The 15,942-nt window shown below is 35.8% G+C and overlaps 1 protein-coding gene across 1 annotated transcript in view; it reads right to left on the bottom strand.

Annotated features, from left to right (window-relative positions):
• Positions 1-15,942, bottom strand: part of ADAMTS20 (ADAM metallopeptidase with thrombospondin type 1 motif 20) — a 207,035-nt gene that overhangs the window by 42,949 nt on the left and 148,144 nt on the right. The window contains exon 29 of the mRNA XM_065887659.1: positions 9,642-9,809. Coding sequence (XP_065743731.1) covers positions 9,642-9,809 — 168 coding nt within the window. The remainder of the gene's footprint in view (positions 1-9,641; positions 9,810-15,942) is intronic.

Below are 15,942 nucleotides of genomic sequence, written 5' to 3'. Positions count from 1 at the left end.
TTTTGAACACTCTTCATGTATTAATGTAGCCTAATATGTTGCTAGTGATTTAAGCAACTACACCATATTCAATACATGATCAATTAAACCCTCAGTTATTTTCCTAAGATATGTAAAATCCATATATATCTTAAATTTATGCAACAGACTTTTTATATATAAATAAGCCTGTAATGAACTCAACACAACATAGAAACTACGTTTCTGTTGAATGCATTGTTGTGTCATCCAGTGACATTCTGCAATTGTTGACTTCAGATGCCTTGTAAGAGGGGAGATACATTGCTAAGGAAGTAAAAGACATTGCTAAGGAAGTATAAAGATGAGCTCATGTAAAATGATAACTATAAAATAATTATGACAGCAACTACAATAGGGAAGACTCAGACAAGTGTTCAAATGCTCACCCCCCGCCCCCACCACTTCCTGGCCTGTGACCTGCACAAGCTGTTCAGTACTTAACCCCTATAAGCTGTTGTTTCCTCATCTGCATAATGAATACCTACAGTTGGGATGAATACAGAAGTCTCTCAGCAGTGTCAAGAACTGACTGTCCCTTGCTGCTTCCGTCCTATTCCCATTTTTTTCACTTTTCTTACAGAGATACAAATATGTTTGCCTTGAAAAGTTTCTCGACACATGCCTCAAACCAAAGAGTATTAGTCGTCTCAGCCCACTCAAAGATAGACCATCTTAAGTATCAAGAAAGATGATAAAGGAAGAGAGTTAACAGGCAGCATAGAAATTCAAAAGCAGAATTGCTGGCCCTAGCTAGAAAAGATTGAGAAGCATAGCTCACCCAGCCCCAGAACAAAAAGACATCCTCTCTGACCTTGGCCTCAGCCTGTCTTCCTGGAAGAAAACTCACTTAACCTGGATGTAAAGATGAAGAGGCTCTGCATTCTTGGTCAGGGGCTGTGGGGACTTAAGATTTGCTATCTTTTTAGATTATAAAAGATATATATGTATACATCACAATTTTTTCAAATATGACTATATTTGAAATCAAATATTTAAATCAAATATGATTTATATATGTATTTTGGAAATATAGAAAATATGGAATTACAGAAATACAAAATCACTTAACCATGTCAGCATTTAGCAAATAGTTTCCAAAAAATTTTTTTTCACATTAGGTGTTTTGGGAAAGGGGGGCACTAGCCGGTAGACTTGTGAGATTTTGGAACTCATATCACATTCGGTTCCAACTCTGATCTTAAAATACTACAAAGAAAATAATGGGTCCCTGAAAAGAGGGACCAAGTAAGTGGCTGCTATCACGAGGCTCTAGATTCAATAGGGTTGCCTGAGATTCTTCAAGTATCTTTCTAAGCTGTCCGGCAAGTTTGCCATGATCAAGGGGAGGTGAGAATTCTGGATGATTTTTTTTTTTCTGAGTATAAAAACTACATTTGGATGACACTGAACTAAGCATTAGACCATGAAGATGCTAACACCCCATGCTAGCCTTAGAAACTTGAATTTACAAGTGAAGCTGGTGTTCCCAAATAGGTAAAATTAGGTGAAAACAAAAACAAAAAGCCTGGTTCCAGAAATAAGAGGATGAGGCTTTTTTCATTTCAAATGATTCCAGTATTCATTTTGCCTCTAAACGTATACATCTGGACCCTAGGGACAAAGGACTCTATATAGCAATGTTTGTTCCTGTTTGGCTGCAGTCATTAAAATGCATTACTAAATCCTTTCATTAAAAAAAAAATGATATCAAATACCAAATGAAGAGTGTTAACTTCAAAACTCATTTGAGCACCTCTGTGGTCACAGTTTGCCAAATAAGTCTTTCCATTAGAGGTACAATGTAAAATAGTAATAAAATGAAATTATAGTGAGGGATTCTAGTAAAGCAATTTTACAATTTATGCAGTTGGAACAAAGTAGCAACCAGTGATTATCCTGTAACTACCTCTGAAATTACACTTCTGTTGAATATATTATTATATGCAGCTCACTGATAGCCTGCAATTGTTAACTTCATGTGGGTATTTTTTATAGAATAAATCAAAGCCAGCGACTTTACTAGTGGTCATTTGTTTCTGGCAGAGTTTTGGGGACTGTGTGGGTGTATGAAGCTAATTTCTATGACAAGGAAAACCAATTCAAAGAAAAAAAGCCAACGCTGTACAAAAGCATCTGTGTTTTTTATAGTCTTTACATATTCATATCTGTATCTTAGAAACCCCTGAAATACATCCCTTTAGTGAATCTTATATAATTTCAGAGTTGGTGGCAAGCCAAGGACAAGTTGTTAGCACCCATGATTGATTCACTGTTGTGGAGCTGGAGGTCAAGGGTCAGGAAGTGTCCCTCATGAATAGCAACCACAGCAGCTGCAGCAGCTGCAAGGCAGCAAAAGAATCCTGGGGATCAAAAGGGATGCTGGTGGCCAAAAAGCAGAGTGTCTCCCGCTTCCAGTCCCATCCACCAGAGGCTCCTGCCTGCTGTCATTGAGAGAAGCTAGGGGATAACTAACTGAGGGGTCAAGGGAGACAGGATGGACCCAGTGTTTCTGTTTTGAACGACTTAGTAGGTAGTAGTGGCATTCACTAAATAAAACAGGTTAATGGGATATCTTTTAAATAATGGTCTCTGCTAAACCACAAAATTAATTTTATTTACTGTACTAAAATTCAGGGTAGAAGTAAGTGCTCAGATATATATGTTTTGTTTTGAGAAGAAAAACTGAGACATGTTTGCCCCTAGTTTTCAGTCAAAGATGAACCACAATTTTCAACACCCTAACACTTGACAAAGGCTAACTCTTCTACACAGAAACCTGAGATGCTCACTCAATTTGGGAGCTTTTTATTCAAAAATAATGATACACTGACACTATCATTTTAAAAGCTGGTGCTCTGCCACCAAGGATCTGATCTCACGGAGTGAAGGATGAAAACTTAGAGCCCCAGGGAAACCCCACTTCTAGCTCCTGTCTGAACCCCTACCTTCTTAACATAGCTCCAGCATCAGACAGAGACAAGGAAGTTCCATCAGCAGAAGACGAGTTCTTTTTCCCATCATAGGACTAGCTCCTCTAAGACATGGATAAGTATCCTGAGGTACTGCTGAGAGCAGCCAGATAGCTTTGCTGAAAGCCTAGCCCCACTGAAATCAGGCCTCAGGAAATTATTCTAGTTATCATTTCTGGCTTCATTTATGGCTTTTTCCTCCTTAATATTTCCCAGGCTGGTCTTTGCTGGACAATCACATTCAAATATATGGCTTTCCCAGTTTAGATCTGGAGCTTACTTCCCTGAGTGTGCCAGAGCAAGTATCCATCACCCTTCTTTTATAAACTGAGTTTTCAGCCTTGGTCTCATCTCCGCAGCAGCTTCATTTTTGCTGAGTCTTTCCAAGCGTGTCCACTCTCTGACCTTAGACCAGCTGGGCTCCCTAGTTCTGTCATTTCCCTGACTCTTAAACCATCTCCAATTATGATCCATCTGGAACTTACCAGTCCCTTTTCCAAGTTGCAAACTCAGCTCAAATCCAAGACTTTAGTGTGGAAGCAAGACAGTTACTAAACACCTCATCAGGTATATTTTACTGTTAGGTCACCTGGAATAATATTATAATCATCAGTAGCCTCCCTAGTATTCAGTAACAGAATTTCTTGTACAGATTACAACCACAAAAAAAAAAAAAAAATCAAAAGACTAATTTGTTGAGCAGCCTCAGAAACAGCGGATTAAAGCTCCACAATCAACTTGATGTACCCTGCATCTGTGGAATACATGAATAGACAATGATTCATCCCAAATTGAGGAGCCGTGTGGATGAAAGGCTCTTGGTGTTCCAGCCAGGAGTCAGGGCTCTGCCTCTGAGGTGGGAGAGCCAACTTCAGGACACTGGTCAACAAGAGACCTCCCAGCTCCACATAATATCAAACGGCGAAAATCTCTCAGAGACCTCCATTTTAACACCAGCACCCAGCTTCACTCAACGACCAGCAAGCTACACTGCTGGACAACCTATGCCAAACAACTAGCAAAACAGGAATACAACCCCACCCATTAGCAGAGAGGCTGCCTAAAATCATAATAAGGCCACAGACACCCCAAAACACATAACCAGACGTGAAACTGCCCACTAGAAAGCCAAGATCCAACCTCATCCACCACAACACAGGCACTAGTCCCCTCCACCAGGAAGCCTACACAACCCACTGAACCAACCTTAGCCACTGGAAATACACATCAAAAACAGCGGGAACTACGAACCTGCAGGCTGCAAAAAGGAGAACCCAAACACAGTAAGATAAGCAAAATGAGAAGACAGAAAAACACACAGCAGATGAAGGAGCAAGATAAAAATGCACCAGACCTGACAAATGAAGAGAAAATAGGCAATCTACCTGAAAAAGAATTCAGAATAATGATAGTACGGATGATCCAAAATCTTGGAAATAGAATAGACAAAATGCAAGAAACAGTTAATAAGGACCTAGAAGAAATAAAGATGAAACAAGCAACAATGAACAACACAATAAATGAAATTAAAAGTACTCTAGATGGGATCAATAGCAGAATAACTGAGGCAGAAGAACGGATAAGTGACCTGGAAGATAAAATAGTGGAAATAACTACTGCAGAGCAGAATAAAGAAAAAAGAATGAAAAGAATTGAGGACAGTCTCAGAGACCCCTGAGACAACATTAAACGCATCAACATTCAAATTATAGGGGTTCCAGAAGAAGAAGAGAAAAAGAAAGGGACTGAGAAAATATTTGAAGAGACTATAGTTGAAAACTTCCCTAATATGGGAAAGGAAATAGTTAATCAAGTCCAGGAAGCACAGAGAGTCCCATACAGGATAAATCCAAGGAGAAATACACCAAGACACATATTAATCAAACGGTCAAAAATTAAATACAAAGAAAGCATATTAAAAGCAGCAAGGTAAAAACAACAAAAAACACACAAGGGAATCCTCATAAGGTTAACAGCTGATCTCTCAGCAGAAACCCTACAAGCCACAAGGGAGTGGCAGGACATACTGAAAGTGATGAAGCAGAAAAACCTGCAACCAAGACTACTCTACTCAGCAAGGATCTCATTCAGATTTGATGGAGAAATTAAAACCTTTACAGAAAAGCAAAAGCTGAGAGAGTTCAGCACCACCAAACCAGCTTTACAACTAATGCTAAAGGAACTTCTCTACGCAAGAAACACAGGAGAAGGAAAAGACCTATAATAACGAACCCAAAACAATTTAGAAAATGGGAATAGGAACATACATATCGATAATTACCTTAAATGTAAATGGACTAAATGCTTCCACCAAAAGACACAGATTGGCTGAATGGATACAAAAACAAGACGCATATATATGCTGTCTACAAGAGACCCACTTCAGACCTAGAGACACATACAGACTGAAAGTAAGGGGATGGAAAAAGGTATTCCATGCAAATGGAAACCAAAAGAAAGCTGGAGTAGCAATTCTCATATCAGACAAAATAGACTTTAAAATAAAGACTACTAGAAGAGACAACGAAGGACACTACATAATGATCAAGGGATCGATCCAAGAAGAAGATATAACAATTGTAAATATTTATGCACCCAACATAGGAGCACCTCAATACATAAGGCAAATACTAACAGCCATAAAAGGGGAGATCGACAGTAACATATTCATAGTAGGGGACTTTAACACTCCACTTTCACCAATGGACAGATCATCCAAAATGAAAATAAATAAGGAAACAGAACCTTTAAATGACACATTGAACAAGATGGACTTAATTGATATTTATAGGACACTCCATTGAAAAACAACAGAATACATATTTTTCTCAAGTGCTCATGGAACATTCTCCAGGATAGATCATATCTTGTGTCACAAATCAAGCCTTGGTAAATTTAAGAAAACTGAAATTGTATCAAGTATCTTTTCGACCACAACACTATGAGACTAGATATCAATTACAGGAAAAGATCTGTAAAAAATACAAACACATGGAGGCTAAACAATACACTACTTAATAATGAAGTGATCACTGAAGAAATCAAAGAGGAAATTAAAAAATACCTAGAAACAAATGACAATGGGGACACAACGACCCAAAACCTATGGGATGCAGCAAAAGCAGTTCTAAGGGGGAAGTTTATAGCAATACAAGCCCATCTTAAGAAGCAGGAAACATCTCGAATAAACAACCTAACCTTGTACCTCAAGCAATTAGAGAAAGAAGAACAAAAAAACCCCAAAGTTAGCAGAAGGAAAGAAATCATAAAAATCAGATCAGAAGTACATGAAAAAGAAATGAAGGAAACAATAGCAAAGATCAGTAAAACTAAAAGCTGGGTCTTTGTGAAGATAAACAAAAAAGATAAACCACCAGCCAGACTCATCAAGAAAAAAAAGGAGAAGACTCAAATCAATAGAATTAGAAATGAAAAAGAAGAAGTAACAACTGACACTGCAGAAATGAAAAAGATCATGAGAGATTACTACAAGCAACTCTATGCCAATAAAACGGACGATCTGGAAGAAATGGACAAATTCTTAGAAATGCACAACCTGCCAAGACTGAATCAGGAAGAAATAGAAAATATGAACAGACCAATCACAAGCACTGAAATTGAAACTGTGATTAAAAATCTTCCAACAAACAAAAGCCCAGGACCAGATGGCTTCACAGGCGAATTCTATCAAACGTTTAGAGAAGAGCTAACACCTATCCTTCTCAAACTCTTCCAAAATATAGCAGAGGGAGGAACACTCCCAAATTCCTTCTATGAGGCCACCATCACCTTGATACCAAAACCAGACAAGGATGTCACAAAGAAAGAAAACTACAGGCCAATATCACTGATGAACATAGATGCAAAAATCCTCAACAAAGTACTAGCGAACAGAATCCAACAGCACATTAAACGGATCATACACCATGATCAAGTGGGGTTTATTCCAGGAATGCAAGGGTTCTTCAATATACGCAAATCTATCAATGTGATACACCATATTAACAACTTGAAGGAGAAAAACCATATGATTATCTCAGTAGATGCAGAGAAAGCTTTTGACAAAATTCAACACCCATTTATCATAAAAACCCTGCAGAAAGTAGGCATAGAGGGAACTTCCCTCAACATAATAAAGGCCATATATGACAAGCCCACAGCCAACATCATTCTCAATGGTGAAAAACTGAAAGCATTTCCACTAAGATCAGGAACAAGACAAGGTTGCCCACTCTCACCACTCTTATTCAACATAGATTTGGAAGTTTTAGCCACAGCAATCAGAGAAGAAAAGGAAATAAAAGGAATCCAAATCGGAAAAGAAGAAGTAAAGCTGTCACTCTTTGCAGATGACATGATACTATACATAGAGAATCCTAAAGATGCTACCAGAAAACTACTAGAGCTAATCAATGAATTTGGTAAAGTAGCAGGATACAAAATTAATGCACAGAAATCTCTTGCATTCCTATACACTAAGGATGAAAAATCTGAAAGTGAAATCAAGAAAACACTCCCATTTACCATTGCAACAAAAAGAATAAAATATCTAGGAATAAACCTACCTAAGGAGACAAAAGACCTGTATGCAGAAAATTATAAGACACTGATGAAACAAATTAAAGATGACACAAATAGATGGAGAGATATACCATGTTCTTAGATGGGAAGAATCAACTTTGTGAAAATGACCCTACTACCCAAAGCAATCTACAGATTCAATGCAATCCCTATCAAACTACCACTGACATTTTTCACAGAACTAGAACAAAAAAATTCGCAATTTTTATGGAAACACAAAAGACCCCGAATAGTCAAAGCAATCTTGAGAATGAAAAAAGGAGCTGGAGGAATCAGGCTCCCTGACTTCAGACTATACTACAAAGCTACAGTCATCAAGACAGTATGGTACTGGCACAAAAACAGAAAGATAGATCAATGGAATTGGATAGAAAGCCCAGAGATAAACCCACGCACATATGGACACCTTATCTTTGATAAAAGTGGCAGGAATGTACAGTGGAGAAAGGATAGCCTCTTCAATAAGTGGTGCTAGGAAAACTGGACAGCTACCTGTAAAAGTATGAGATTAGATCACTCCTAACACCATACACAAAAATAAGCTCAAAATGGATTAAAGACCTAAATGTAAGGCCAGAAACTATCAAACTCTTAGAGGAAAACATAGGCAGAACACTCTATGACATAAATCACAGCAAGATCCTTTCTGACCCACCTCCTAGAGTAATGGAAATAAAAACAAAAATATACAAATGGGACCTAATGAAACTTCAATGCTTTTGCACAGTAAAGGAAACCATAAACAAGACCAAAAGACAACCCTCAGAATGGGAGAAAATATTTGCAAATGAAGCACCTGACAAAGGATTAATCTCCAAAATTTACAAGCAGCTCATGCAGCTCAATAACAAAAAAACAAACAACCCAATCCAAAAATGGGCAGAAGACCTAAATAGACATTTCTCCAAAGAAGATATACAGACAGCCAACAAACACATGAAAGGATCCTCAAAATCACTAATCATTAGAGAAATGCAAATCAAAACTACAATGAGATATCATCTCACACCAGTCAGAATGGCCATCATCAAAAAATCTAGAAACAATAAATGCTGAAGAGGGTGTGGAGAAAATGGAACACTCTTGCGCTGCTGGTGGGTATGTGAATTGGTTCAGCCACTATGGAGAACAGTATGGAGGTTCCTTAAAAGACTATAAATAGAACTACCATATGATCCAGCAATCCTACTATTGGGCATATACCCTGAGAAAACCAAAATTCAAAAAGAGTCATGTACCAAAATGTTCATTGCAGCTCTATTTACAATAGCCCGGAGATGGAAACAACCTAAGTGCCCATCATCGGATGAATGGATAAAGAAGATGTGGCACATATATAAAATGGAATATTACTCAGCCATAAAAAGAAACGAAATTGAGCTATTTGTAATAAGGTGGATAGACCTAGAGTCTGTCATACAGAGTGAAGTAAGTCAGAAAGAAAAAGACAAATACCGTATGCTAACACATATATATGGAAGTTAAGAAGAATAAAAAAATGTCATGAAGAACCTAGGGGTAAGACAGGAATAAAGACACAGACCTACCGGAGAATGGACTTGAGGATATGGCGAGGGGGAAGGGTGAGCTGTGACAGGGCGAGAGAGAGTCATGGACATATACACACTAACAAACGTAAGGTAGATAGCTAGTGGGAAGCAGCCGCATGGCACAGGGATATTGGCTCGGTGCTTTGTGACCGCCTGGAGGGGTGGGATAGGGAGGGTGGGAGGGAGGCAGACGCATGAGGGAAGAGATATGGGAACATATGTATATGTATAACTGATTCACTTTGTTATGAAGCAGAAACTAACACACCATTGTAAAGCAATTATACCCCAATAAAGATGTTTAAAAAAAAAAGACTAATTTGTTATTAAGCTATGAACTTAGCAAACGTGTTAACACTGTACAATATTAATTCAGAGCATAGTGCAAAAAAATTGTGTAATAGAATAAAACACATTTAGTAGAGTAAAACTTTCAAGGTTATTGAAAGCATACAGAATGAATTAAGATTTTCTCTGTAAATGCAAAAATACATATATAATCATAAAACATCTTACATACCTCATTCCATTTTTTGGCTTTCCATGAAGGGCATCTGACAGATCTACAAGCTTTATGAGTTCGAGGTTTCTGTAGATGACTGCAATATTTTTCTTCTAACTTCCCATGGATTTGGTCAACGCAAATCACCTCACGGTACTTTAAACCTTTACCACAAGGAGCTGAGCACTGGAAAATAAATATGAATGCACTTGATTCATTTTATCTTTACTAATTAAAGTTTATCTGCAAGAAATGTAAAATGAAGCAATCAAAACATCATCACTTTGATATTTCATCAAGATATACTTTGATATTTCTAATGAGAGAATTTAAAATTTGCCAATCTGCCCTCTACCATCACTGATATTGATATGATAAGGTATCCATTTATTCTTCAAAAAAGTATTGATTGTCTACCATATACCAAGCACTCTTCTGGCACATAAATGCTTTAGATCTTTTGAGGTTAAAGACTATCTGCAGCTAACTCCTGTTATCACACATATTTCAATAAAACTTGCTTTTGATTTTGTATGGTTGCCACCTATTCAATTTTTAACTCCATATGTCTTGCCATAGTGCAAACTGTGCTTTGGATGTCAAAAACAAAACAAAACAAAAATCTCTCAATGTAGGAAACTATGAGAAAGTATAAAATTAATTTTTTAAAGTGCAATTCAGTTCAGGTTTGTTTTTCATTTCCATCTGGCAACTGTATGTCTCCATCATCAACCCTCCAAAATATTTAGTGAAAAACAAACTACCTAAAATCTCTGTAAGGATATATGTAAAACAATGATCGGACTTCCTTTTTCAGCCAGTCGCCATTTTATGAGCAAGGCGAGTGCAGAGGAGAGGAAGGGCTTGGGCTCTGGCATTGAATACCAGCTCTGCCACTTACTATTTGGGTGACTTTAAGTATATTTCACCCCCTGGCCAAACCTCAGTTTCTTCATTATAAAGTGATGATAATGACACCAATATTAGTGGTTTATTATGAAGATTAACATGAGATAAAGAAAATGAGATATCTAATCCAGTCCTTTTACATAAGGTACATCTTCGGTGAATATTAGCTTCTTCTTCTACCATTTTCCTTCATATACTCTGAGGGTGTTGACAATTTTCAGCATGATATATGTACCAGCGAAAAGTTAAGCAAAGAAGACACGGATTCCAGATAACTCCTCTCATTCCTCTGAGACAGCTGGTTACATATGGTTTCATTTAGAAACATATACTGAGTTCTGAGAACATTAGATAATATATTATGCATTTTATGTATATTATGAGTTCAAAGAGTGACTAATATAGAGTATTAGATGTTTAAAATATTTTAAATTAAAAAAATGAATAGTTTGGGGATAATTTACCTTTATATGTTATCTGCAATACTATATCCCATTTGTGTAGGGAATTTATTTAACTTGGTGCCTTGATTATTAAGACATTACCATATCTGAGATGTTCTCTTCCTGTTAACACCTACAGCTTTACATGTCACTTAGAACACACTTTAATTCAGTGTGAATTGTTAACGGGTCTTGATAAAATGTATTACATGTACATTCTTTCCTGCTATTTTTTTATTTTTTATTTTTGTATTGAAATGTAGTTGATTTACAATACTGTGTTAGCTTCAGGTTTATAGCACAACAATTCAGATATATATATATATATATATATATATATATATATATATAGAGAGAGAGAGAGAGAGAGAGAGAGAGAGAGATGTATGTATATATATTTTCTTTTTCATATTCTTTTCCCTTATAGGATATTACAAAATATTGAGTATAGTTCCCTGTGCTATACAGTAGGTCCTGTTGGTTATCTATGTTATATATAGTAGTATGTAAACATTAATCACAGCTTCCTAATTTATCCGTCCTGCCACTTCCCCCTTTGGTAACTATAAATTTGTTTTCTATGTCTGTGAGTCTATTTCTTTTTGGAAATAAGTTCATTTGTATCTTTTTTTTTCAGATTCCACATATAAGCAATATCATATGATATTTGCCTTTGTCTGGCTTACTTCACTTAATATGATAATCTCTAGGTCCATCCATGTTGCTGCAAATGGCATTGTTTCATTCTGAATGTGCCCGATCTCATCTTTCCTACTACTGACCTTCCCTTTCAGATCTACCTTTATGCTCTACTCCTCTTGGTCTCTTATCTTGGGCACTTCCCTGCCTGTTTCTTCACTACATTGTTTATTTTTCAAAGAGTGTAACATAGTTTATACTAAAAACATCATATACTATTGAGTACCAGGCGTATATTATCTGGGAGTATACATGCATGTTCACACATACAAGAACGTTTTTCTCCTTGGTGTGTATTTTTTCTAACTTTTAAACTGTGACTTTTTGAACAAAGGAGGATTTATTACTCTCCCTGATAGTCCCTTGTAAAAAGTAATCATTATTGTGAATACTCATGATATGAGCCCAGTAGTACTTATGGAAGATGGAAAAATGTTTACTATTTTATTTACTCTATGAATATTATTGAGTTTCTGTCATATACCAAGAGTAGTATATAAATATAGATTCATTAACCATCTTTTGCCTTGACTTATCCTCAAAGTGCTTATAATCTAAATGACACCATCTATTAAATGAATAATGCCAGAGTACATCTTAAATAATATTAAATTCAATAAAGATCAGAATAAAAATACTACAAGACAGTAAAAACCATTAAGATACTACAATAAAAATATTATTGAATTAAGAAAATAGTGAAAAATAGTCATTTCTTTATGGGATATTTAGTAAGCACTCAGGGAGAGGTGATATTTAAACTCAGTCTTGAAGATGTAGTTTTGTTGATGGACAAAGACAGATGGTCTTGTATATTTGTTTGATGTGCCTTATCTAATGCCCATGTGTCTCTGTTTTGCAAAATTCTCATAGTTCTTTTATCAGTGCCAAGAATCCAAGAATCATGCAGTAAACGTGCAGTAAATTGTTGATATTTCTGATAAGAATGACCAATTCATTTATGAAACTAACACAAGAAGAGACATTAAAGATTCTACTTTAGAATTGAACAATGAATTTCTTCTATAAGCAGTATTTGTGAGTGGAATGTAAACTGGGACATTACAGTTCACTACCAAAATGAAGACTGTTTCTCACAAAACTGAATAGCCTCTCCTCATCTAACTGGAAGTCACCTTGTATTCTTCCTCTTCTTTGTTATTCCTCTGTAACCAAGACTAGTGTTAAACATAATTTTAAACATATTGCTTCTTTATTTTTTTCAAGAACTGACAATGAATCTCTGTTGTCCTTAATACAATACGAAAACAAACCTCTTCCCTGCTTTCTTGATTCACCAAATTTCAGTCAACATCCCTTTCTAGCACAATATTCTGTTTCTTTTCAACACGCAACCTTTGCTCTACTAACATATAACATAATTACTTTCTCTTTAGGGTGACATTTTCACTCACCACTGTACCTGATTCATACTTTTTCCTTTTACTTCGACTAATCACTTGCTCTGGTGCTTTCTAAATAGTACTTATCCATAAAGATCTAAGTCCATCCCATGTCTAAGGTGAATACATATCAATCTTTCACTTCTCTGAACTCTTCTGTCTCTGTTTTTTGGCACTTCATCGTTTTCTATTTTTGTCACATACTTTATCCAAACTTCTAGAGGTCAAGGACCTTTTAGATCACCCACGTCACCCACAAAGTGGAAGGTACGATAAATATCAGCTGATTAATTGATGTTGATTCTTGGTGCAAGTAGTTATTTGTTTTTATTAAACTCTAAAATAATTTATTAAAACAGTTTACTTTTCCATGAAATATATTTATTGGATATTAAACTCAAAGTCTTCTAGGAAAGATAAACAAAACGTATAAAATCAAAGAATTGCAAAGTAAATTATGTTTTCGTTACACTTTTAAAGTAGCACTCTCTTTCCCCAAGATCTGAAAAGGAATAAGTACATTATTTTATCATGTCTGATGAATTCCATGTGGGCATTTAAGTAAAAGAGAACACATTATGCAAAGAATTATGTTTTGGTTGGAACGAAGCAGTCATAGAGTAAATAACTAGTGAAATGTTACCTTCCTTCTCTCAAACCACAATACATTCTGAGTTGTAAAGTTTCTACAAAATAACTTATTTAGTAGAAAAACCCAAACATGGTCATTCTTTGCTCTGGGACCCCAGTAATTCTTTTCATTTTTGTTTTTCTCTATTTTATACCCCTGATACCATCCTATTCCCTTGAGGTTTTATTAACTGTATAATTTTTTTGAACTTTATTTTATTTTTTACACAGCAGGTTCTTATTCATCTGTTTTACACATATCAGTGTATACATGTCAATCCCAATCTCCCAATTCATCCCACCACCACTACCACCACCCCATCCCTCTTTCCCCCCTTGGTGTCCATACGTTTATTCTCTATATCTGTGTCTCTATTTCTGCCTTGCAAACTGGTTCATCTGTACCATTTTTTGATTAACTGTAAAATTTATTTCCAGCATTCTCATCAAAATTTTTTTTTCTTTAAAATCATCTCTGTTATCCTTAGTTGACAGTCTTACTAACTAACTCTTTCTGAAATTTTTCCATGAATACTAGGGAGCAATAACTATAGGAAGTGGTGACATTAAATGTAAGTAATCTGAATTGACTATTCTTATAAATTAGGTGAAGATACATGCCTATTTAAGGAAAACAGGGCGTTCAAAGCAAATGTAGAATTTGCAGGCCCTAAAAATAGAATAGAATATCCAGAACTGTGCAGGTTGACTGGCACATTCAATCTCAAGATGGACAGTTGGAATTAATGAGTCCATTTTCACATGATTAACTTTGGAACAAGTCTATTCTCGTATTTTAAATGAAGTTGTACATAATTACAGAATGATTACTTCTGATATTGGAAGTGTGGATTATTGATTTGTTTGCATATAAGGATACTACAGAAGAATGAATGAACTGACAATTTGTGAGAAACTTGTTAATTTAATTCTAGAAACTTAAATTGCAAGACAAAATAAAACAAGGAAATGAAGTTTACCTAGCTCCAGTTCTAGAAAATGGAAAACCGTGGGGTTTGTGCGTGTGTGTTAGACTTTCATAAACTGTAATGGTGATTGGGTCTCTATCCTCTCTGAAAGTAGTGGGAAACATACTGATATTGGGAGAATTAGTATGTACCCTAATTAACAATAAAATAGACCTGAAAAGTAACTGTTACACTATACCCTTGTCATGTATAAACTGCCTTTTACTGACAACAAACTGGGTAACTGTATGTAAGTTCTTTAATCTCACTCAACCTCTATTTTTCATATGTAATATTAGTAAAAGAATAACTATTTCATATAAATGTCTGGGTAAAGGTAAGGAGAAAGGAATTTTTTAAATGATAGAAGGGGCCAAACTTAAAAAACTCTAAAGAATTTATAATGCTATAGCAAAATGTAAAAAATATTAAAATTAATAAAGAATAAAAAGAATCCTGCAAAACTTAATGTTAATTATATGAAGGACAACCTTGAAAATGTTCTCCATAATGTAAAAGTGAATGGGAAGATGACATAGAGAGAGAATATTGTTTCCTGGAAAACACTCTGCTCATTCCCAGCTCACAACATTTGCACATGTCATGTCCTCCAGTCCCAGCACTCTTCTTCCATTTCAATCCCTACATATTTTTCAGTGCTGAGTTTTAAATCTCATTCCCTCTGCAAAGCCTCCTTTGGCTGCTGGAGGATATCAGTCCAGGCTAGATTAGGTGTGGCGCTTACAGAGCTTTTATACCTCAATACCTGGTTACCTCTTCCCTTGTTTCTTTTCCCTGCTAGACTATAAATTCTACTGGGAACAGACTTATTACAGGAAATCATGAAAAGTAGAAAGAACCCCAGAATCACTTGTTCCTAATTTAATGTGTTATGAACCATTCTTCTTCTCAAAAGAAGAAATAATTGTACCATTGTACAATGAACCATAGTTCTCCTAAAATAATAACTATTCCACTGGTGCTACCTTAGCTGAGTTTAGATGGTATATTTTAAATTTAATGCTTAAATTACATAGTAATGGTCAGCTTCAATTTTAGCTATAAAGATCCCTTAGCTAGCTCTTTGAAAACCAGAGTAAAAGAGAAAAGAACCTAAAGTTTGGTCTACTGAAAAACAAGTGAAGTCAAAGTTAAGAGTAAGAATTAATTATTCATGGGATCTATTTTAATTAAGTTTGACTAGAAAAGTAACTAGGCAAAAAAAAAGTAGCTAGACTAGAAATTTGGCTAGAAATGTCTATTTCAC

The sequence above is a fragment of the Phocoena phocoena genome, chromosome 11 (assembly GCF_963924675.1).
Source record: "Phocoena phocoena chromosome 11, mPhoPho1.1, whole genome shotgun sequence".
In the NCBI taxonomy this organism is placed as follows: domain Eukaryota; kingdom Metazoa; phylum Chordata; class Mammalia; order Artiodactyla; family Phocoenidae; genus Phocoena; species Phocoena phocoena.
This window is presented reverse-complemented; position numbering and strand designations above follow the sequence as displayed.